Source organism: Alnus glutinosa, chromosome 1 (genome assembly GCF_958979055.1).
Source record: "Alnus glutinosa chromosome 1, dhAlnGlut1.1, whole genome shotgun sequence".
In the NCBI taxonomy this organism is placed as follows: Eukaryota; Viridiplantae; Streptophyta; class Magnoliopsida; order Fagales; family Betulaceae; genus Alnus; species Alnus glutinosa.
The window spans coordinates 15031772-15056953 of record NC_084886.1 but is presented as its reverse complement, the minus strand read 5'-3'; the positions used below and the strand labels follow the sequence as shown (position 1 = coordinate 15056953).

General features: G+C 37.1%; 2 protein-coding genes across 2 annotated transcripts; one reads left to right on the top strand and one right to left on the bottom strand.

The window, feature by feature from the left end:
- Window positions 1–5273: 5273 nt before the first annotated feature.
- LOC133874229 (cellulose synthase A catalytic subunit 4 [UDP-forming]-like) lies at window positions 5274–8371 on the bottom strand. The gene is made up of 8 exons (XM_062312102.1): window positions 7702–8371; window positions 7505–7609; window positions 7192–7320; window positions 6841–7053; window positions 6639–6741; window positions 6365–6534; window positions 5911–6258; window positions 5274–5823 (listed from the first exon to the last, which is right to left on the bottom strand). Exons 1-8 carry the CDS (start codon window positions 8305–8307, stop codon window positions 5278–5280), a joined length of 2220 nt encoding a protein of 739 aa, XP_062168086.1. The 5' UTR covers window positions 8308–8371; the 3' UTR covers window positions 5274–5277.
- Window positions 8372–12932: 4561 nt separating this feature from the next.
- LOC133876254 (uncharacterized) lies at window positions 12933–14453 on the top strand. Its single transcript, XM_062314562.1, has one exon. The coding sequence runs from the start codon at window positions 12933–12935 to the stop codon at window positions 14451–14453; it is 1521 nt and encodes a 506-aa protein (XP_062170546.1).
- Window positions 14454–25182: the final 10729 nt, after the last annotated feature.

Here is a 25182-nt window from a genome sequence, read left to right as displayed (position 1 = left end):
TAGTGCCCTCGCTTTAGCATCCAATCCTGTATACCACGCTCATACTAAACACATTGAGGTCGACTTCCACATTATTAGAGAAAAGGTCACCAATCATGATGTTCAACTATGCTATATATCTACTATTGATCAAGTTGTTGACATTTTTACTAAAGGCCACACTGCTGCTCGCTTTCATTACTTGCGTACCAAACTGAATGTGTGTTCCCCTATTAGTTTGCCTGGGGGGGGGGGGTGTTAAGCTTCTAGAAGATACGAGTTTGTTAGATACTACAAGATCCTCTCAATATCTCAATTGTCATACACCTTGGCCCACGGAAGATACGCATGATACAGAGTAAATAAAGACAATATCAATCAGATTCTCTGGCCTTGTTTGGTAAGGGAAGGGGAATTGGTAGTGGGAGTTAAAAGTGATAGATGTGATATAAAGTAAAATAATTTGTATAGAAAAATGAAAAAGTTTTGTTTTGTAGTGAATTTTTTTATTTATTTAAATAATAATATAAAATTATTAATGTGATATAAAGTTAGAATATTTTGAAGTTGATTGTTTTTGAGATAAGTGAAAAGGAAAAGAAAAAATTTTATTACCTTTACCAAACAAGCCCTCTATTTCCTTGTGCAGCTCTCATTCTCTCCGTTCGTGGTCCACACTCAATGAAAGTTTACCTTTATTCTTTGCAAAGTTCCTTGTGTACATGTGTCTTACATATTTTACCTTTCTTTTTATACTATATTTACCTTTTTCAGTTGTCGGTTGTATACAACTATAAATATCATTGCAAGGCATTGTTTTGGTCAAGTTAACCAAAACACTTCCTATATTCGGTTTTCACTAGGATACCAGAAAACAAAAACTGTCCAATTGTAAATATGATCAGGTATGTCAGTGTACGTGTCATTTGATGATAGATGGTGTCCCCTCCTGCTTTCTTTGCGTTGCCGTGCTCAAAACGCACGCTGTAAAGAATTGAAAGGCGTGAAAGTAGCGGATTAATTTGATTTTGTCACATCCTTTAATTAATTGATTGAACGAGATTTAGTATTGGCTAGAGGTAGGTATTGATGTGGAAGAAAAGTTTTTGGACTGTGCTTTACGCCACGGTCACTATTTTGCATGGGCTCGTTCGGAAGCTTATTCTGCTGTATTCGATCATTTTTTTTTTTTTTTTTTTAAAAAAACTTTAAAAATAAGAAAGACAAAGCTTTTAAAATTATGTTTGAATAGTTTGAAAAACATAAGACAGGATATAAAGTGCTGTTAATTGTTAATTAATTGTTATGGTCAATTCCTGACACATTCAAAAATTTTGGACCGTGGTTAATTTTCTCATTTCTGTCACTTTCTACGTGTCTCTCAAGTCTCAATTTTTGTTTTTTACTGAATAAAACTTCTTTTAGTAACAAAAGGTGGAGAAAGATCTTTTCCGGTTCATTTGGATGAAAGAGAATTTAGTTAGTGCATTTTTAAAGATAAAGTTGTTCATTCACATTTTTATGAATAAATTTACTCTTTAAAATACACCAATTGGATTCCCTCCGATTTAAATGAATCGGAGAGAATCCAAATGCACAAAAGATAAAGATAGGAATGAATGGTCCATTCGGCCTAACGTATATTGCTCGAATTTGTTATAAGGGATCTGTTCCCTAAATTTTAAGAAAAATTTCAAAAAAGTCACAAAAAGTCACCCACAGCAACTTCCTTATATTTTTCTGTTCCCTGGGAATGCTACAGTGCTTCCCAATGCGTTGAGAAGCACAATAGCATTCCCATCCCTTATTATAATCATAAAATAAACTTCTCTCCTCTCACGTCTTTTTAGTCAGCTATCATCTCCTTTCTTGTCTTCTTCATTCGGCCATTCTCTTTCGCAACCCAAAACCTCCGTTTGTCACAGCAGTCCTTGTCACGTTCTCAATCACAAACCCATCTAAATTCATAAACTCAACCCTCCCTACTTCATCCACGACCAAACCACTTTTGGAGCTATAGTTGACAGTGTCCATCAAAGGGTTAACCGATTTTGGTAGAAGCTGTAGCTATCATAGCGTAGGAACCAACCGTCGAGCTAGGTAAATGCGAGCAGAGATCGACGAGAGGCAGTGAGGAAGTCGGAAAGGTCTCGGTGCCTGGGTTTCTGATGGCGCAAAACGTAGCAGTTTCTGGCGGCGCAACCAAAGGGCTCTTGGGAAATTTGAGACCGACCTATCACCGGCCTTCGGCTCCCCCACTCCAGCGTCAGTGTCTTCAGCGACGACTGTTCATGGAAGTTGTCGATTACTGATGAGGGAGAAAGAGAACTGATAAAATAATAAAAGAATAAAAAAGTTTAAAGAAAAAGTAAAGTAATAATATTTAATTAATATAGGAAAAATTAAAGGGAAACTGTTGTGGTGTATTTTTTTATTGGGAAGTAAAAAATAGTTTTGTTTTCTATATTTAAGGAAAATAGATGAAAAGGAAAGGGAAGCGGCTAAGAATGCTCTTATGAGCACTATGGCTAGCTATGAGTGCTCATCACGGTGGAATGTGTAAGAAGCTTTTAGAAGAGGTTCTGGTGTAAAGCGATATTCTTCTCTTTTGTCATTGTGTTATTTCTTTATGCTTTTAGAAGAGGTCAGCATGGGTATTTGATATATTGTTTAAAGCATTAGCAGCATGTACTCTAATTTAAGAAAAATTTAGCGTATCAAATCACTTTTTTTTTTCTTATATAAATACACATCACAATAATTTTTCTTAATCTTTCTCTATACTATTAAATTATTATTATTTTTTTATTCATTTATTTTTCTTTTCACTGTATCTCACTCTCCCTCATTTATTTTCATCACCGTCGCGTTGAGGCTCTTGGCCTCCTGAATGGCTGAGTCATCGTCGTCGTCGGATCCCCAGAAATCCTTCACGACAACGTTTAAATGTCTTCGTTCTTTGCAATTTTCTTAACTGTCATCTATAGACTATATATGAGCAACCCTCCTTTGCAAGTACTAAACCCCAATTCTGTTGAATCTCACTTTCACAGAAAGCACTCTGCAATCTCCCTCTTTGTGGATCTTTCAATGCCAAACTCCAACTCATCAAGACCCAGAAACCCAACAAAAAAAAAAAAAAAGAACACCGGTCAAAAACAACGAATTTGGCTGAATCACACTGGAAAATGCCAACATCGGTCCAAAACTCGCGCTATGAAATACAAAAATTGGCCGAAAAATCATCGGAAAACACCATCACTGGTCAAAAGAAAACACCAGCATCAATCGAAAACTCGCTGAAAAAGCCAACAGCGGTAGAAAACTAGCTTTAAAGCACCAATATTATTGGTCGAAAACCGAAAAACCCCATCGCTAATCGAAAACTCGCTGGAAAATATCAACACCGGTCCAAACTCACAAGAAAACACCATCACCGGTTGAAGACTCGCCGAGAAACACCAATACCAGAGGGCTGGGTGCTTGAACAAAATGAAGAAATCAAGAACAGAGGCTGGGTGCTTGAACAAACATGAAGAAAGAAAGGATGGGCGTGCGCGCGCGCGAGCGAGAGAGAGAGAGAGAGAGAGAGAGAGAGAGAGAGAGAGAGTGTGTGTGTGTTTTAATGAGAGAGGAGGGAGAGACGGTTTTTTTTTTCATTAAAGCATATGGTAGGTACCCAATGATGAAAATGTAAAATAGGGAAATGTTGTGGCTTGATTTTTTGTAATTTTTATTTTATTTTATTTTAGGAAATAGAATTATTTATAAGGCATCTGCTACTAGTACCGTAAAGCATCCGCCCAATGCGGCTAGGGGGAATTTGCAAGCTAAGATTTCTATTAGAATATGGCATAACCGTTTTGGTTATTTACGGGTGGGTTTGTGATCGTTGAAGGCAGAGAATTAATTCTAGTGCCAAGTAGTTATGTAAAATAGGGAAATGTTATGGCTTGATTTTTTGTAATTTTTTCAATTTTTATTTTATTTTATTTTAAGAAATAGAACTATTTATAGAGCATCTGCTACTAGTGCCGTAAAGCATCCGCCCAATGCGGCTAGAGGGAATTTGCAAGCTAAGATTTCTATTAGAATATGGCATAACCGTTTTGGTTATTTACGAGTGGGTTTGTAATCGTTGAAGGTAGAGAATTCTAGTGTCAAGCAGTGTTACCTGGAGAGTAGAGCCTATCGAAGTGCTCATATCTTTGATTAATTCGATTTCTTCTTCTTTTACCTTGCTTATTTCCTCCATTTCTGTCACTCAAAGGTACACTTATCAATTGTATGACATGGCATATGTTTAACATCAAAATAGGGGTTCAATTAACTTCCGCGCGCATTTTTAACACAAAAACAGGTACACTTGTAAGTTTAATGGAATGCCACTTGTATCAATGTTTTGCATTCCTATGAAATATATATATATATATATATATATATATATATATATATATATATATATATATATATATATATATATATATATATATATATATATATATATATATATATATATATATGATGCATACATGAGTTGGTTACCCATGTTTAACACAAAAATAGGGTTTAGTTTTTTTTTTTTTTGAGAGAAAAAATAGGGATTCATTTTTTATTTAGCATGCAAATAGGGATTACGTTTACTATCACATTTTAAACCGTTTAACTTAAAATGAATACTTGACAACATTTTAAGACGCCACTTGTCACAATATCACGCAATGTTCGGAGTGATTCTCCTATTTCGCGCGCATTTTTAACACAAAAAATAGGTACACTTGCAAGTTTAATGGAATGCCACTTGTATCAATGTTATGCATTCCTCTGAAATATATATATATGATGCATACATGAGTTGGTTACCCATGTTTAACACAAAAATAGGGTTTAGTTTTTTTTTTTTTTTTTTTGAGAGAAAAAATAGGGATTCATTTTTTATTTAGCATGCAAATAGGAATTACGTTTACTATCACATTTTAAACCGTTTAACTTAAAATGAATACTTGGCAGCATTTTAAGACGCCACTTATCACAATATCACGCAATGTTCGGAGTGATTCTCCTATTATATATGATATATGATATATATTGATCATCAAGGACCACATACTGCAAATTTTTCAGACAAGTGGATCGACTCTAGCCCTTCAATTATTTTGCTCCTTAATTAACAACGTACGCACGACAACCATAGTCCAAAGTTTAAGGGCATCAAACTTAAGACTTGGATATTTGACAGAAAGCAACAGTTGCGAGAGCAAGCTGTCCAATTTCATTCAAGTAACACATATACATCGATCAAAGGAGAATTATGAATCCCAAAAACAAAATACCACACGAAAACATAGCAGATAATAAAGTGACTGATGATCGAATACGTCCCTTGTCCTTCCTTATCATCATCCCCTCAATTATTGGAAAATTCGTAAGCAAGATATAGAATGAGATGAAAAGTTGCACAAAAATCTTGTCCCAATCGCCAAGAAATATCACCCTAAAAAGCCCACCAACAAATGAAGCCATGTTCAAGATGATTAGGGCAACCATAGGAACAAGAAACATGTTTGATGTTTGGAAATCCAATTTTCCCATTTGGTATAGCTTGACTTGTTCATCGTCGACAACTTTGTTGGTGGGGAAGAAACTGGCTTCTCTCAATCCCATCTTCATCATAATAGCATCTAAGCTTCCATGTAAGTAAGTTGTAACTGATTTCATCATCCATATCCTTTGTTCATTTCTCCATGATTGGAATGACCCTCCCGTTAAGAGGACCTCTTGCAAATGCTTAGAAAGGGCCGACAAAAAGATGAACAAAAATATAACGAAATATGGGTTTGAGACCTGTGACACATGCAACAGATGTATATTAGTTACTGTAGAAGTAACAGACCGGAGGGCATGACGTACAAGATGTGTACTTGTTCTTACCTTTGGGTAAAGGGCGATGCCATCAAGTAGACATAGCTGGGGAATAGTGGCAAAACACCAAAGTGGCAAGAAATAAAAATGGAAAAATGCAAGTTCTCCATAGATCATGGACTCCAGAAGAGACATTCTTGGTGGTCCATATATAAGAGGGCAGAATTTTGATAAACCGACTTCTACCAATCCGGAGCTCCATCTCGTGCCTTGAAGCATTAAGTCGTTTAAATTGGTGGTGCCGCTTCCCAAGAATTGTGGCTTCAATGGATCACAATAAACCGAAGTCCAACCTTTGCAATGTAGCATGAACCCTGTAAAGAAATCTTCTGCCACAGAATCATACAAGAAACCGACCTGCCAATTAGGGAAAACGAATTGAAAATACTTTTATGAACAGCCATCCATCAATAATTCAAGACGAAATATTATAGAAAAAGAAAATTTCGTAAGCTTTACTTGCCTCTTTACCCCATTTAGTATCCTTTTCGTAAGTAACGGAGGCTAATAATTGAGTCTCTTTTAGCAATGTATGCCGACTGTTGATCCCATTAGACTTGTAGTTGTGGCGAAAGGATTTGATTAACTCATTAGATGAACCAAATGATTGTCTAAGTTCCTCGAGATTAATATCTGCAAATGAAAAGTGTAATGAGTGTATAAATGCAATATAAGCAACCATGAAAATTAAACATGTTTTTGTAATTCATGTGCAGCAGACAAAAAATCCAACGAACCTTGTTGTTGTATGGCACTTCGACACAATGACTCCCTCTTGATATAAAAGCCCGACCCCGATAAGACGGGTCCCTTAAGTCCATCTAAACCTTGCCATTGCACCTAAAACAACGGGTAGAAAAATGTTAGTGAAAATTTCTACCTGGCCTTTATCTATTTCTTAAAGGTAAGCTATATAACACTTTTTTTATGTTCCCATACCGAAAATGCTGACCTCAGCTGACTGTCATAGATGTCGTTCTTATTGATATTGTGGAATCTCTGAGGGAATTGGACAAAAGATAGGGAGGGTGAGATCTTAGAGTCAAGGTGGAAACACATTGCTTGCCTTGCTGAAGTGGGGTCGTTGCAATACATGTCACAATCCAGCACAAGCATGTAGGGGGAATTGCTTATCACGCTTGATATTCGTTGCTGCAATAAATAATAATGTTAGTCTAAGTTATTTATATTGCGATGACACACACACAGAGATATATATATTAAGTACAATATTCATACATACATCAACGTGCGGTTGCACAAACAAATATGAGAGGGGAAGATTCATACAAGGACATTGAGTGCTCCAGCCTTGAAATGATGGGGATGAGAAGGCCTTTTTTCACGGGAAACATAAACAAGGAGAGGAATCTTGGCTTGGTCTGCCAGCACTGTGTCGTTGGCATCATCTTCTATCACCTGTCAATCTCTCAGAATTAGACTATCTGAGTATTAATTAATGCATCTAATTGTATGCATTTTATCTAATTAAGAAGCACAATTTTCTACTTTACTTACTAATTCAATACAAACTAATTAAATATATACAGCACAGCATAATAGTTTTTTAGCATGAGATTCTTGACGAAGAAAAGTGGGGTACCTCAATAACAGAAGGGTGATCTCGAGCAGTAATCCAACTATTGTCCTTTGGCCCGTCTCTTTCTCTTACTTTTGCAATAGATTCCTTGAACATCTCGTACCTTTCCTGCATGCACCAATATTAATTATCACACCCATCAACTCATTTTAATTATGAGTTGGAATATTTCAAAGTAAAATATGTCTCCGAGAGCAAACCTTAATCTTCTGTCGCTCAGTCGTGAACTCGGCTCTCCCACAACCTCCATCATCCTCTGGAGCCGAAAAATAAGCCTGTGGGCACCTGGTCGTGATTCCATACTTCCTACAAAAAGGAAGCCACCATTTTGCAAACCTCCAAGACTCCCTCATACCATGCAAAGTCAGAGGAGAGCCCCCATCATCCGAAAGATACACGTGAAGCTTCTCGGGTGGGTAGTCCAGAGCCATGGCTGATAACACAGTGTTCATCACCTCCACAGTTGGTTCCTTGTTTGGATCCGCGGTGCATATGAACACGTCAATGGGTGGGAGCTTATCATCCTCTGGCAATCTTTCTGGAAAGACTGTCCTTGTAACGGGATGCCAGCGATAAGCTTGGCCGAGGAGCCATATGAAGGAGAGGAGAAGCTCCGAAGCGAACACAAGGAGCCATGGTAGAGTTGGGGATGCTCTGCTCTTGGGGTCTTGGAAGAGGAAAGAGGCTCTGTAGTAAATCAAGAAAGCTAAAGCTATGGAGTGAGTAAGCGTATGTGATCTGTTAATAAATATGGATAGTTTGTGGACATGGCGGACATGGAGAGGCAGGGGTTCCCGTTCCTCCATTGTTTACTTCACTGCTCGCTTGTGGGATTGGTGTTAATTTGGTCCGGCACAAGTATGCATTAATTTAATTATAACATGTCTTTTCGAATTATGAGGACTTCAATTGGCCCCGGAGTGAGGACAAAAAGTCGTAGATAATTAGCTAAGACCGAAATTTGGAGGCGTACGTCACTGGTGACGCCTAGATGTAAGACTTTATACAATGACACCAAAATTTTGTACGCATTTGGACTGTGTGTGCAGTACTGAAAGCATGCGAGGAATAGGATAGTAATAATATTCACGCCTTCCGACAATTTCCCCACGCCTTCAAGATTTCCAGTTTCAATATTTGACCACTGTTGACGGCTTTAAAAGCCACGTAAAGATTTACGGGTAGATCCGTTGGTTGAATGGTAATGGAATATATGCATGGCAGCTATTTGCTAGCTAGTGCTTGGAGCCCAAGAAACGTGATTGCTCGCAGGATGCAAATGCTGCTTTTTAAGATGTATTGAAGATAAAATGTGTACTTCTTTCATCTTCTACTTTTAAAAATTATCATTGAAGTTGGGTCTCCATGAGTTCTTTTTATAGGCCTCACAAATTTAATCGTAATTTTTAAAAATAAGAAAATGAAAAAAATGACAGAAAAAAAAGATGTATAACATACACATCTCTCTATTGAATTCATGAAAGTGTTTAATTAGGATTGACTTTTGGTGTGGTGGAAGTGGTAATGAATTCGTAAAAGTGTTAATTAAGATTGAGTACTTTTGGAGTGGTGCAAGGGGTAATATAATTTTTAGAGATGTGTTATGCATTTTCGCCGGTCCTTTTTCTATCATTTTGTTGGTGTGGTATCATCAATTTACCTTTAGATCAATCTTAATTAAAAAAAAAAAAAAAAAAAAAAAAAATTAATAGCGATGTGACAATGCCACATGCATCATGGAAGTTAGGACAAGAGAATACAATTAAAGTAGCATTTCTCTAATTTTTATTATAAAATTATTTACTAACTGATATATGTGCCTATAATTTGTTAAATAATTAAGCAAAAAAAAAATAGCTTATTAATTTCTCTTAATTATTTTAGTAATTATGAATTGTCACATTAATTTGTAAATAATTTTATAATAAAAATTGTCGTACCCTAAATATTTTTATTTTTTGAGAATAATTTGACTTAATTCATAATTATGAAAAAGGGCTTGTTGCTCGATCTAACAAAACAATATCACAGATACAAATAGAAATTTTTTAGCACTGGTAAATAATTTAGTAAACATTTTTTTTTTTTTAATTTAATTAACCTCCTTGAAAATTTAGATAAGGAGAGTAAAAAATAAACAATATTGTATTGTTGGAGTAAGTCGTTACATAATCATTATCCGATATGGTGTAATACTTCTCCTTTTATAGTTTCATGTTTGGTAGATGATGATTCATACTTCATTCGATGGCTTCTAATTGCGTACGTAGCAAGTTTTAATCGTGGAAAGTTACGCATTCCTCTTCGGACAATTCCCCACGCCTTCAAGATTTCCAGTTTCATCTATATTAAAAAAAAAAAAAAAAAAAAAAAAAAAAGATTTCCAGTTTCAATATTTGACCACCGTTGAAGGCTTTAAAAGCCACGTCAAGATTTACGGGTAGATCCGTTGAATGGCAATAATGGAATAGATGCATGGCTGCTTTTTGAGTGCTTGGAGCCCAAGAAACGTAATTGCTGGCAGGATGCAAAGGCTGCTTTTTAGATTTATTGAAGAGAAAATGTGTGTTTATCTCATCTTTCTACTTTAAGAAAATTATCGATGAACTTGTGGGTGTTTCATGTGAGTCCTTTTTATAGGCCCCCCAAATTTAATAATAATTTTTAAAAATGAGAGGATGAAAGAATAACAAAAGGAGAATGCATGTATAACACATCTAAAAAATAAATAAAAAAATTGGTGAATTGACAATGCCATATCATATCATGAAAGGACAAGATAATACAATTAAAGTAGCATTTCTCTAATTTTTATTATAAAATCTAATGATGATATATATGTCTATAAAAAAACATTTTTTATTCACAACATAAAAATATTAATATAAAATAATGCTTGGTGGTGGTCCTTGGGTGTCTTGGTGGTGGTCCTTGGGTGTCTTGGTGGTGGTTTAGAAGTGGCTCGGTGGTGGTCCGATGGTGATTTGGGGGTGGCTCAGTGATCGTCCAGTGTGGCTCAGTTGTAGTTTGAGGGTGACTCGGTGGTGGTCTGAGGTGGCTCGGTGATAGTTGGGGTGGCTAATTGGTGGTTCGGGGGTGGGTTAGAGGTGGCTTGGCGGTGATTCAAGGGTGGCTCAGCGGTGGTCCCGGGGTGGCTTGTTGATGGTTTGTGATGGCTCGGTGATGGTCCGGGGGTGGCTCGGTGATGGTCCAAGGTGGGTCGATGGTGGTCCGAAGGTGGTGCAGGGTGGCTTGGTTTGGGGATGGCTCGATGATGGTTCGGGGGTGGCTTGGTGGTTGTCTGGGGTGGCTTGGTGATAGTCTAGGGTGGCTCGATTGTGGTCTTGGGGTGGCTCGGTATTGGTTCGGCGGTGGTCTGGGGGTGGCTAGCTCAGTGATGGTCTATGGTAGCTCGGTGGTGGTTTGGCGGTGGTCCAATGGTAGCACGGGAATAGCTCAGTGATGGTCCGAGGTTGTTTGGTTGTGACTCAGTGGTTGCCCGGGTCTATCTTGGTGGTGGTCCAACGATGGTCCATCGGTTTTAGTAGGAGAAACTCGAACTTGAAAAATGATTTACAGAATTTAAAAATGAAAATTATTTTCAGTAATTAAAGAAGCTTTTATGGTCAAATTAAAAATATTTTCAGCTTGACTATTATTTTTAGTCGCACCAAACATCAAAAAATATAAAAAAAAAAAATATTTTTCAAAAACTATTTTATGGCGGAACAAACAAAATTAGCCTTAGTGATTCGTTTTCAATCTTTGCACTCATTCATGTGGGTAAAATTATAAAATGATAAGAGAATATTAATATTTAATATTTGTTTCATCCAATAAGTAAAACTGTAGGACATGCATGTCATCGATCAAGACCGATATCATGTTGGAAAGGGTCCGTCCTGTACTCCTGTTCTCCATTGGTTTACTGCCAATGGTACACCTTAGACAAGTGGTTTACTGCCAAAAGGTCCTTTCTCTTGATTGCATATAGATGATCACTAGGTCTTCTCTTACTCCTTTGTCTATAGTATTTGGCACATAGGGTTGTAAGAAGATCTTAGCTACTCGTAAATTCGGCTTACTTTGATTAAACTCGATTCAATTTTAGTTTGAATAATAAAAGCGTTGTTCGTGAACACAATAATATGTTTCAATATTAAGTGAGACATACTCGTATAAACTCAGCTCGACTCGAATAAGTTTGTATAAACTTGTATAATTCATTTTTATAATATTTTTTAGCATTATTTTACTCTTGTAATAAGAACATCTTAAGTAAAAGGGAATTCTGTTCCTAATATGATAGAAATAAGGGAAAACTGCAATTTACCCCCCTGATGTTTACACGAATTTTCAATTTTGGTACCAATGTTTAGATTGCTTCAATTGCACCCAAGAAAGTTGAAAAAATTTTCAATCCACCCCCTTCCGTCCAATTGCTCCGTCTGATGAGACGGAAATGGACCCACGTGCGTGGCATGTGACTTATATGCAGATAACCGGACGAAAATACCCTCAAAAAATTGAGCCGTTGTTTTCTAAATTAAAAAAGACCGGTCCTGTGTTCGCTTAAAAGCTTAAAAACTCAGAAACCACTTTCAAATGCAAAGTAAAAACCCGAAAAACATCTCCGGAATCAACAACAAATTTTTGATTTAGGATTCCTTTGCGGATTATCATCACCAACAAATTTCAGCCGAAATCGACTTTGGGCTAAGGGTTGTCGTGATTAAACCGACCGAAGTGGGTGTTCGATCAAGGTATGTTCAAATAAAAAGACCCCTCTTTTAAATTTAGGGTTTTGTGCAAAAGTAGGTTACGTCGTTTTTGTGTTATGATATCTTTTAAATTCATTCGATAATTCCTTTATTTTGTCTTGAATGAAGCGAAAGAACCGAACTAAAATGTGCTTAGGGTTCCGTCGTTTTTGGGTTATGAAATCTTTGTTTTATTCAGAAGATGCTTTCAATGATTGGCTTTGTATATTTTTTATTGAAAAGTTGCTTTCTTACTGGGTCCGTGTGTTTTGTTGAATTTCAATTACCTTTGTGGCTTTGTATGATGATGGGACCATGTGCTTTGCTTTTACATATGCATGATGTGCTGCTTTGTGTTGATTTGGTGTTTAAAAAACTGCAATTTACCCCATCAGGAGAAAATGGTACATGATTATGTCTGTGTGTGTAGTTAGTTGGTGTATTGTCTGTTTAAAAAACAACAGTGGTCAGATGAGAAAAATGGTGCCAGTGTGTGAAGTTAGTTGCTGTATTGTGTGTTCAAAAAAGAGTAGTGGTCCCCAGATGAGAAGTTGTGGTTGTGTATATTGGTTGCTGTGTTGTGGTCCCCATATGTCACTTAATGTGTTGTTGGCCTTTATTTAATTTTACAACATGTCACTTACTATGTTTTATTAAATTTACCTCGTAGGATGGCACACAATAAACTAGTGGTTGAGGTCCATTTTGGGGGTAGGTTTGACCAGAGTTTTGGGTGTGAGTATACGGGTGGTGAAGTTGAACTGCACAAAGATAGTGTTGACCTTGATAAACTATCTTTCTTTGAAATTGAAGATATATGTAAGGAATATGGATATAAGTTAGGGGATTTAATATATTTTAAAGACCCCGTGAAGAGTCTTGCTGATGGGTTGCATTTAATTACTTCAGACCATGATGTGCTAAAACTGTTTGCTTGCCATGATGGGCATGCCATTTTGCAATTATATATTGTGTCTTTTGGGGATGGAGGAGGTGATGAAGAGGATAGTCAAGATGATAATGAATATGGAGGTAGGGCTGATTTGGATGATCCTTGGTGGGATGATAAGCTTAGTGATACTGAAGACGTATTTGATGTTGGTGTTGATGTTGATAGTTCTGGACCCTCTAATGTACAACATGATAATCCTAGGGTTGAACAAGGTAATGTAGAGGATAATGAAGGGGGTAATGATGAGAATAGTGAAGAGGGTGGTAATGATGAGAATAGTGAAGATGGTGAAGAGGGTGATGAGAAGTATGAAGAGGGTGGTGATGATGAGAATAGTGAAGAGGGTGGTAATGGTGATAATGAAGATGAAGTTGGTCATGATGACGATGACAATAACTCTGATATGGCTAGAAGTGACATACTTGTCTCACCAGTAGCTAGTGATGAAGAAGTTGAAAATTCTGAGTCAAGAGGGTCTGAGTTCCATGCAGTTGACCGAGAGGATCCAAGTTTGGAAGTTAAGATGAGATTCCCAGATATACAGACATTTAGGGAGGTTGTTAGGGTGTTCAATCTGAAGAGGGGCAAGGACATTACCTTTAAAAAAAATGAGAGAAAAAAGTGTATTGTTGTATGTAAAGAACCAAAGTGTAATTATAGAGTGTATGCTAGACAGGTGGATGATGAAGCTACATTCCAGATAATCAGCCTTCAAGGTAGACATGTCTGTGGCAGGCAATTTAGGAACTCAATTGTAAACTCTACATGGATAGCCGATAAACTGATTGATAAGTTTAGAGTTCAGCCCGACATGCCATTACATATGATACAGAATGAAGTGCAAGAAAGATGGAGGATAGATGTGAATCCGAGCATGATGTATAGGACAAGAATCAAGGCTAATAAAAAAATATATGGCAACCATGGGGGTCAGTATGCGGCCTTGTGGGACTATTGTGAGACCTTGAGAGCAACTAACCCAGGAAGTTGTGTTGTGATGAAAGTGGATAGGACAGTACCCGAGGCGAATCCAAGGTTTCAAAGACTGTATTGTTCTTTGGCAGCCATGAAGAAGGGCTTTTTGGAAGGTTGTAGGCCTGTAATAGGGGTGGATGGGTGTTTCCTTAAAGGGCCATTTAAGGGGCAACTTCTAGCTGCAGTTGGACGCGATGGCAATGATAACATGTATCTGATTGCATATGCCGTAGTTGAAGCTGAGACTAAGGACAGCTGGATCTGATTTTTGGAAACCCTAGTGTCTGATCTTGGGAACCATGAGCGGCATGGCAGGCCAACATTTATTTCAGATCGACAGAAGGTAAGTCATGGTTAGTGCCCCGTGTGATCTCATTTTATTTTAAAATGTCTAACATTCTTAATCTAATGTTGTGGTTTTTTGATCGTAGGGTCTAATGCCAGCCTTTGATTATGTCATGCCAACCGTCGATCACAGGATTTGTGTAAGGCATCTTTATGCGAACTATAGGGACATTGGGGGGCATAGAGGAATTGCCCTAAAGGAGAAGTTATGGGCTGCAGCTTCTGCATACACTGAAGGGGATTTTCTAAGGGTAATGGGTGAGCTGAAGAGAATGAAGAGTGATGCCCATGAGTACTTGGCCAAAATTGATCCTAGTACATGGTCAAGAGCATGGTTTGCTACGGATTCAAAGTGTGACCTTCTGCAGAATAATATATGTGAGTGTTTTAACTCATACATTCTAAAGGCTCGCAATAAGCCTATCTTGACCATGCTGGAGCAGATACGAAAAAAGTTGATGAGGAGATACCAGGCTAAGAAGGATGGCATTCAAAGTTTGACAGGGAAGTTAACTCCTAAAATCCAAAATAAGTTGGATGCAATACGGAATGAATCAATGGACTGTGTTGCCCTATATGCTGGTGATGACATGTTTGAAGTGACTGGTCCAGATGGTAGACAGTTTGTAGTCAACATGAGGAGAAAAAATTGTGGTTGTAGAGTGTGGGAAATGTCTGGAATCCCCTGTGTGCATGCATGTGCTGCTATTCGACATAGTTGTAAGAATGCAGAGGATTATGTTGATGAGTACTTCACTGTGGAGATGTACAAGAAAGCATATGAGCCAGTTATATACCCAATGCCTAGTCAAGAGCAGTGGATACCAACCCAGCATGACAAGTTGGAACCCCCAGTATCAAGAGTGGCCCCGGGTAGACCAAAGAAGGTAAGAAAAAGGCAAGTTGATGAACGTAGAGATCCGAAAAATCCAAACAGAATGAGAAAATTTGGTGCTACGATGAAATGCTCCATGTGTAAAGGCAGAGGGCACAATAAAAGGGCATGTCCAATGAGAAGTACCCAAGCAAGTGTTGTGCTGCCTACCCCACCTCCAGACAATGTGAGTTTATTAATCTTTATTATCCTTTATTTTTTATTATGTACTATATGCATACTGATAGTCCCACACCTTATTTGACTCATTTGGAACAGACACAAAGTACCACCTCAAGAACTCCTACACAGGCTACAAGAACAAATCTGGTCTCACCGCCTCCACCAGCAAGAACAAATTCAGTCCCACCGCCTCCACTAGCAACAACAAATCCAGTCCCACCACCTCCACTAGCAACAACAAATCCGGTCCCACCTCCTTCAAGGAGACGGAAGACACAAAGGGTCGCGGCTATTTTTGGGAAGTCCAAACCGGGTCCCACCATACCTATTGATCTAACTGAGGGTGATAGTGATGAACGAGGTGGCCCTGCAATCCGAGGTGGCCCTGCAATCCGAGGGGGCCATGCAATTCAAGGTGGCAGTGCGGGAACCAGTGGGACAGCAACTAATCCGACATCCAAAAGCAAGGGCAAACATGTGGTGGCCACTGTTGAAAAGGCAATTGAGATTGCTGAAGCGAAGAGGAAGAGAATGAGGCCAGAATGGAAGCGTTAATTAAATATGTGCTTGTATTTAATGCACATGTGCATAATCTGTGTTTGACAATTGGTAGTTATGTGTTTGACAATTGGTAGTTGTGCGTTTAACAGTTGGTAGTTGTGTGTTTGACAGTTGGTGGTTGTGTGTTTGATACAGTACTAAAAATGCAGGATTGGTGGTTGTGTTTGATAGACAGTACTAGCAATGCAGAATTGCTTATTTTTGTGTAATGATTACAATGTGTTTTATGATGTTGGAATGCATTGCAGGTTTTGACATTTGTGTAGTTTTGGAATGCATTGCAGGTTTTGATATTTGTGTGGTTTTGGAATGCATTGCAAGTTTTGATATTTGTGTGATTTTGGAATGACATTACAATATTTGAAGGGAACCTGTTGATGTGATACATAATATTGTCTTGAGTTGTTTCTAAGGTATCCAATTTTAAGCAGGTCCATATCATCGGATTGTGGATCAATTTTTTTTTTTTTTTTTTTTAATTCAATGATAGTGTGAAAAATATAATGGGATAAATTTTTGTTACTTTATAAATACAAGCAGCTCCAACTACAAACAATCCCACTTAAATACATGCAATAAGGCAACCAAAATACCACAACACAACTTAGTGCACAAAAAATGGTTCACTTCTAGCTTCTATGGCCCCATAGAAGTGCACAAAAAATGTCTAACAATACAACTCAAGGCAACCTCAAATAACCAACCCTATTGTCCTCCTGGTTTTTGGCTGCATGTCCGAAGAAGAAACACAATGCAAATAAAATCCACGAACACACAAGCATTGTGTGGTAATTCTTCTTCACTGCTTCAAATTTGATCCCCCAAATCTCAATATCTTTACGGTATTGTGCAATTTCTTCTTTCCTCTCATTGTCAACTTCGGCCTTCACCTTCTCAATCTCTTTCTCCATTTCGGCCTTCACTTTCCCAACTTCTACTTCAACCATGGTTTCACATCGTTTAGTTTCTGCCACCAAACTTTCGTGCCACTCAACCAATCGACCAACAACCCTTTGACCATGTGCACACATTTTGGGGTCAACCCACTCAAAGAAACCACAATCTCTGTGGATCTGCAAAACACAACAAATAATGAAAAAATTGCAACTTGTCCAACTTGTCTGGAATGCATTCCCAAATCCAACATCGAATGGTATATATGCAGAAAAGCTAGATTTCAAAAGCCGACTATAAAATTGCAAATTTGAACTCCCAAATACAAAATGAAACCCTAAAATCGATCAGAATAAGTACTACTTGCCTTCCAATTTTCACACCCCATAAACCTTCTTCCGAAATTTTTGCTCGTGTGCGCCGTTTTCACATTCATCGGCCGCTAGCAGTAGCATACTCGTTGCCGTGAAAAAGTGGCAACACTCTGTGGGGACTCCGACCTTGCTTCCATCCTCTCCTTCGAGTGCCCAATCGATTGCCCAGAATAGACGGGTATCTGGTCAGGGGTCGAGTCCTGTGTCAAGGCGTCCATCGTCTCCGTCAGCCTTCAAATTCGAAACCCTTGTTTTTCCTGAAACAATATTTGAACCAAATATACATGAAACAATACGGGTGACTTAGAAAACAACGGCTCAATTTTTTGAGGGTATTTTCGTTCGGTTATCTGCATATAAGTCACATGCTGTGCACGTGGGTCCATTTCCGTCTCATCAAACGGAGCAATTGGACGGAAGGGGGTGGATTGAAATTTTTTTCAACTTTCTTGGGTGCAATTGAAGCAATCTAAACATTGGTACCAAAATTGAAAATTCGTGTAAACATCAGGGGGGTAAATTGCAGTTTTCCCTAGAAATAACTTGAATTATTATTGTAGTGAGTTGTTTAGTTTTACAAATTTGTACATATGACTGTGTTTGTAAGTATGTGTGGATATATGTGTGTGAACGCACTTGTTTGTGTATGTGCATGATGAATTTTTATACATACATATAAACTCGAGATTATATTATGAAAGATTCAAGTTAATTTGTTAATTATAATTAAGGGATTGAGAACTTCAATTAAAGGTACCAAAGTATTGGCTTATTTGACTTAAGAGTACTGAACTTCAAAACGTCTCAAACTAAAATATCCAATTTTTAAAACGTCTCAATAACAGGTACTCCGTTAGGATTTGCTGTTAAATCCTGCCAAAATTACCAAAATACCCTTCCTATTTTTTAGGAAAAAAAAGAAAATTTTTTTTGCTAGGATTTAGGTATTGGTTAGAATTTAATAGAATTTGCAAAAATACCTATACCTGAATTTTTGAAATATTTTATAATTTTTTTCTTTAAAAAAAATAAACACAATGATATTTTAAAAATTTTGGCAGGATTTAATAGCAAATCTTAATGGAATACTTGTTATCGAGACGTTTTGAAAATTGGATAACATTGTTTGAGACGTTTTGAAATTAAGTTCAGTACTCTTAAGTCAAATAGGCCGATAGTTCAGTACCCTTAAGTGAAGTTCTCCCCATAATTAATTTATTAATGATTAGTATGGATTTACGAAAAGATAAACAATCATGATATTTACTTTATATAAGAAATAAATTAATTAATTTACAAGCTCGTGATAAGTTGGAGCTCGACTCGTGTTTGAAATAAAATAAAATGAGCTAAGTTTGAATTGAATATCCAACTTAGTGATAAGTTTGAGCTCGACTAGTGTTCAAAATAAAATTAAATGAGTCAAACTTTAACATTCAATACTCGGCTCGAAAACAACCATACTAGCAGATGATATTTCCCTTAGGAAATAGGCCTGGCCCATTCATCCTGTGAGCGCTATACTTGGTAGGGTTTTGTTTGGCAAATCCATATCTTGATTTGTGATTTAATTTTGTATCAAAGTAAGAAAGTCATAAGTTTAAACTTTGACTTCGTTATTCACCTCCCATTTCAAGCTCGTGGGCATCTTTGAAGATGTTCTCCTAGCCAATTTGTCTTTCCTTAGTTTAGTTTGGCTTTGTGGCCGGGAGTGCCATGCTAGCTTTGCTTGCTGATTGTTAATTAGTTTGTTTTGGTCATGGGTGTGCCTTTCAAGCTTGTGTGGTTGCCAGTGTTGTTTGATGCAGAAATTAAGCGCAATTAACTGCTCATATTGTCTATTTCTGAGAGGTAATTGGCAAGTGATACAAGATGATGCCAACAACACAATGAGGGTAGACCAAGATAAGATGTCTCTTCTTGTTTATGTTTCCCGTGAGAAAAGGTCTCTCATCCTTATGCGAGCGAGTTTTAACAGTTTTTGGTTAGACCCGTTTTATTTATAAAATCTTTTTTTATTTTTAATTTTTTATTCAAACATCTGATTAAGACAAATTTGGTAGTATTGGAAAGCTTATTCAGAGGGCTACAATTTTGTATTTCATGCACATTTAGTAATTTCAATGTATACTAGGCAAACGTTGTTTTGTATATTTGTACTTCCAAGTGTTTTTATTTCGCTTTTATTTTTTATTTTATTTTTAGGAAAAATATAAAAAAGCTCCCTGAACTAACATCGGTTTTCAAAATAGCTCCTTTAATTTTCAAGTGTGCTAATATGACCCATCAAACTACCATTGTGTTTTAAAAGGGCCACTTTGTTAGGACTCCTCGTCAAGTTGGATGGGAAATGGACCAGGTGCCACTCACGTGACAAATACTGACCTGATCTTCCCATAATGCCCTTATATTTACACCTTGAAATTCCTAAATAGCCCATGGAAGTTGATAGACACACAAGGCATTCCAACTCTCATTTTTATTTACTATTATGCCAGTCAGGTTAGACGGATGGTTGTTTTAGGTTGGATAATGACCTACAAGTCCACCCATTGTCATTGACTAAAACCAAGACCTCCAAGTTTCCTGAAAAAAATGAAAACGAAGTCGATGTGATCTGAGGGTTTGAAGGATTCAATCTTGCACTACCAAAATCATTTGTGGTTTTGGCCACTAAAGGTCCACTAAAGGTAAGTTGTTTATATATAAATTAGGGCTTTGGGCAAAAAAATTTGAGTGCCCTCATTACAAATCCCACTCTTTGTTTTGGGTTTTTATGTTTTCGCACAAAATCTGCGTGATTTGAAGCACAATACTACTTTTACGTAGTTGGTTGTTATGAGAAAATCAAAAGCCCCTTTTATAATGCCCTAGATTTTGGGGGTAGGACCATGTGCTTAGTGTATATTTTTTTTTGTTTGCTTTCTATGCTTACTAATTGTAATGTTTTGTCATTTGCCTTGTCTAGAAGAATGCTTATTTGGTCCCATTTAGAAATTGGATTGGTTGGTTTTGCTGTGGAGTCAGAACTCATTTGATGAGGTCATCAAATGAGTTCTCCTACGGATGTCACAATTTATTTAGTTACACCCATGGAATAATACACACTATGCAATATACATCAAATGCACTTAATGTAACACTGAGGCATCAAATGCTTGAATGTAGTCCCTTAAAGATATTCATGTCTTGATGTGGTCCCATACTGATTCTGTCATGCTAATTTAAAGTATACTAGGTAGAGTACACTAGGATGGCTGGACATGTAAATATTTCTATTCTTTAATGTTAATGTTAATATTCATATTATTTATTTATTTATTTTGTTTTGTTGTAAAGATGGTTGGACATGAGTTTGTCTTCGAGGTCCATTACGGGGTTAAGATAAATATATAGGCAGTTTATGTGCACATATATGGGGGGTGATGTAGATGTGTATAAGGAGGCGTGTGATGAGGACAAGTTGTCTTTTTTGAGGTTGAGAGTATTGTTAAAAACTATGGATACAAATCAAGGGATCGATTGTATTACTTAGTGCCAGAGTAGTCTTTAAAAATGTTTGAAATTAATTTTATCAGATGATGATGTGTTTGAAATGGTTAATGTCCATAAAGGTGTACCAATTGTTGAGTTGTACATTGTTTCATTTGGTGAGCCTAGAGCTAAAGACAAGGATTATGAGTATGATGATGGTGGTGATGATGGTAGGCATTCTAGGATTGATCGAGATGATCCATATTGGGATGAGGTGTATATATGAATTGGACTTGTTTGATGAAAATAATAATGTTGTTGGGCCATCTATGGAGAGGGACATGGAAGAGGGTGATGAGGTATGTGGAGAGGGTAGTGAAGAGAGTGAGGGTGATGAGGAGTATGGAGAGGGTAGTGAAGAGAATGAGGACGATGTTGATGAGGTTAGTGAGCATGAAGAAATTGGTTGAGATAATGATGGTGAAGAGGGTGTTAGGTCAAGGGTCAAATGTGTTGATGGTGAGGTTGATGATGATGATGTAAACTCATACATGGCAGCATGAAGTACATTCTTATATCTCTCCCCAGTAGTGATGAGGAGGCTGAGGCTGCATCTCAGCCTAAATGTATCACTATGCGATCTGAGTTTCAAATGTCTAACATGGGTGACCCACAATTGTCAATGGGTCAAAAATTCCCCTCAATTCAGGTCTTTAGAGACGTTGTTAGAGAGAGTAATATAAAAAAGTGGAAGGATATAAAGTTTAAAAGGAATTACCTGGCTAAATGTATTGTGGTATGCAGGGATCCAAGTTGTAAATATAGGTTTTATGGGCGTAAGCGTAGGCGGATGAGTAATTTGAAATTAGATCATTTCAGCCAAACATACTTGTACGATGAGACATAGGAATTATTGTGAAATCTACATGGATTGAAGACAAATTGATTGACAAGTTTAGAGAACAACCTAACATGCCTTTAAAGGACATTCTTGGGGAGGTCAAAGATAAGTGGGGTGTGGATGTTAAAAAGGGCTAGATGTATGGGGCTAGAAGAATTGCAAAAGAAATGATTCTTGAAAAAGTGAAGCTCCAATACAAAATGCTTTAGTATTATTGTGAAACAATCAAGAAAACAAATATGGGCAATTGTGTATTGATGAAGGTAGAGAGACCTTTACCTGATTGTCAAGCAAAGTTTCACAAGTTGTACTTCTTGCTAGCTGCCATGAAAAAAGGTTTTCTAGCTGGTTGTAGGCCAATTCTTTAATTGGATGGATTGGTGAGTACCAAATATTGTATATTTGGACCTCTTAATTTGCATGTGCTAAACCTTTAGCTTTGTTATTTTCTGATTTTTTTTTGTTAGTTTTGGTGTTTTAGTGTTTTGCAGGTCATTGAGAGAAAATAACGATTTTTATGTGGAATTGCAAAGAAACGGGTAAACAAGTACATTTTGATCTGTTTGCTCGAGCACATCTTTGCTCAAGACGCTCGAGCGAATTCCAAAAGAAAAGAAAAATAAAAAGGAATAAGCTATTTCGTAGAAGACCAAAACGAAATGAAAGAAGAAGAAAAAAAAATTGAAGAAAGCCAACGTGCGTGTGACCAAATAAAAGAAAAGAAAAGTGGGAAAAGAAAAAGAGGGAAGTGAGGGTAGAGGCGTCATTTTTGGTCTTTTGTTACTAACCCTAGTAGCGCCATATAAAAATTGAGCTTTTCTTTTGTAATAAGGTAAAAGTGCATGTGGAGAGGCGCAAGCCTACAGCCTTCAACTGAGAGTCTTCTTCTTTGTATGTTTTCTTTTGTAATTTGTAAGATTTTTAGGTTTTAATAAAATTTAGTATGTTATTTTTAGTCCTGAGAGGCTAAAACTTCAACTAAGGTTGAAGATGAAGCCTCGCCATTAATTAGATTTTGTATTTTTCATGTTTTGTTCGTATGATCCAAATGTATGTTCATTTCAATTCAATTAAAGGATTAAAACTCTTTTAATTGATTGTTTCGATTAATATATGTGCAAACGTTGGATATTCAATGTATTTCATCCAACGGATACATTGAATCTTTTCATTTAATTTGGATATCTATTGTGATTTGTTAATCAAACAGATATATTGAATGGTTTTGAATTAAATTGAATATTCATTGTGATTTGTAGGACGGATGGATTCATTGAATCTTTCAATAGGTAATTTTATGAAAATTAGAACATGCATAAGATTTTATTGCAATTTGCATGTATGAACAAACATGAGAATATGTGCTTTGATTTGGAAATGTGGATTCTGAAAACCTTAGTACTTTTTATTATTATTATTTTTAATTCAGTTTTATTTATTTTATTATTTTAAAACCCCAAAAATTGAAACTAAGTTAAAATATAATTAGTTTAAATAGAAATTAATTTTCATAACACAATTAATGTGGATTCGACCTCGCACTTGCACACACACTATATTGCATACGATTCGTGCGCTTGCAATTATTTTAAAACTCACAACATGGATACTTCCTTAAAAGGCCTTATAAGGGACAACTCTTGTCTGCCATTTCGAGGGATGCCAATAAAAACATGTATCCAATGGTCTTTGCAGTTGTTGAAGCGGAAGTAAAAGACAGTTAGTCATGGTTTCTAAGACTTTGCTATCCGACCTTTGCACCCTTCCTACAGAAGGGTGGACATTTATTTCAGATCGTCAAAAGGTAACCCTTTAATCATTTCTTCATTTATTCAATTTTTGTTATGCTACAAATGGTTTTGATTTAATGTATATGTGAATGTTTGACAATTTTAATTGATTGTGTGTAGGGGCTGGTACCGAGTTTCGATGCATGTGGTGGCTTCCTGGTCTGACCATCGAATTCGCATAAGACATTTGTATGTGAACTATAGAGACGAAGGTCATCGTGGTGTGGCCTTGAAGGACAAGTTACGGAGTGCGGCTGCAGCCTACACTGAGGCTGATTTTCATAAAGAAATGGAGGAACTAAGGGGAATAAATCAAGATGCGTATGGTTATTTGGCAAAGATTGACCCAAGTATGTGGTTGAGGGCCTGGTTCAATACATTCCCCGAGTGTGATCTAATTGTGAACAACCTTTGTGAGTGTTTCGATGCTTACATTTTGAAGGCGTGACCTACCGATAATATCAATGTTGGAAATGATAAGAAAGAATATGATGAAGAGATATCAAACAAAGAGGGATGACATCAGAACCATGACTGGTAGGCTTTGTCCTAAAATTGTGGGCAGATTAGATGAAATAGGAAAGGATGCTAGTAACTGCTATAGCACATATGCTGGGGATGGGTTGTACGAAGTCATACACAAGCATAAACAATATATGGTGAACTTAGTGATGCTGACTTTATCATAAACCTTGATTTCACTACGCTCAATAAGAACCCAGAATGGCGGAAATCGGTTCGTTTTCCACTTCCAAATTCAGTCGTCTTTGCCCAAGTGTGAACTGCAGACGACTCTCCAGTGGTTCCATTCCTTCTTACTTAACTTCTGGGTGTGAACTTAGTAAGGAGAACTTGTGGCTATAGACAATGGGACTTGATAGGTATCCCATGTGCACATGTAATGTATGCAATTTGGAGTGATAATGCAAGCCCTCAGGATTATGTCAATGATGGGTATACTGTGGAGATGTATAGGAAGGTATATGATGAGATTGTATATCTCATGCCTGGAGAGGACCAATGGATAAAGATAGGCTACGACCATGTAGACCTACCAATGTATAGAATACAATCTGGGAGGCTGAGAAGATTAAGGACCAGAGGAGCTTAGGAATCAATATAGGATAAGAAAGGGTGGGGTTAGGTTGAGATAGCTGTTCCAAATATAGGAGTGTTGGACATAATACCAGAACATGTCCTTAGAGAAGAAGATAAGCTGTGAATTACAGAGGAGATGACAGAAGTGCAAGCCAACGTGATGTGAGCCAATTAAAATACCCTTTTTTTGTTGTGTCATGCTTAAAATAAGCTCAAGAGCCTTATATTGACAATTTTATTGTGATAGGTACAAGGTGGTGGTGGTCCAAGTTTCCATGGTCAAACATCAACTCCCCAACCTACAACTGATGCTGAAGCAGTAAGTTTCAAAACAAGGCTATTTACATTGATTACATTTTCATTCAAATTCTGTATATTTCAATTTGTTAATAGTCTCATTGTAAACTTATTTCGAATATTGATTTTCAAAATATGCAACATTTTATAGTATGAAAGTGATGGTTGTGGTCCAAACCTCCATAGTCAGACCTCAACTTCCC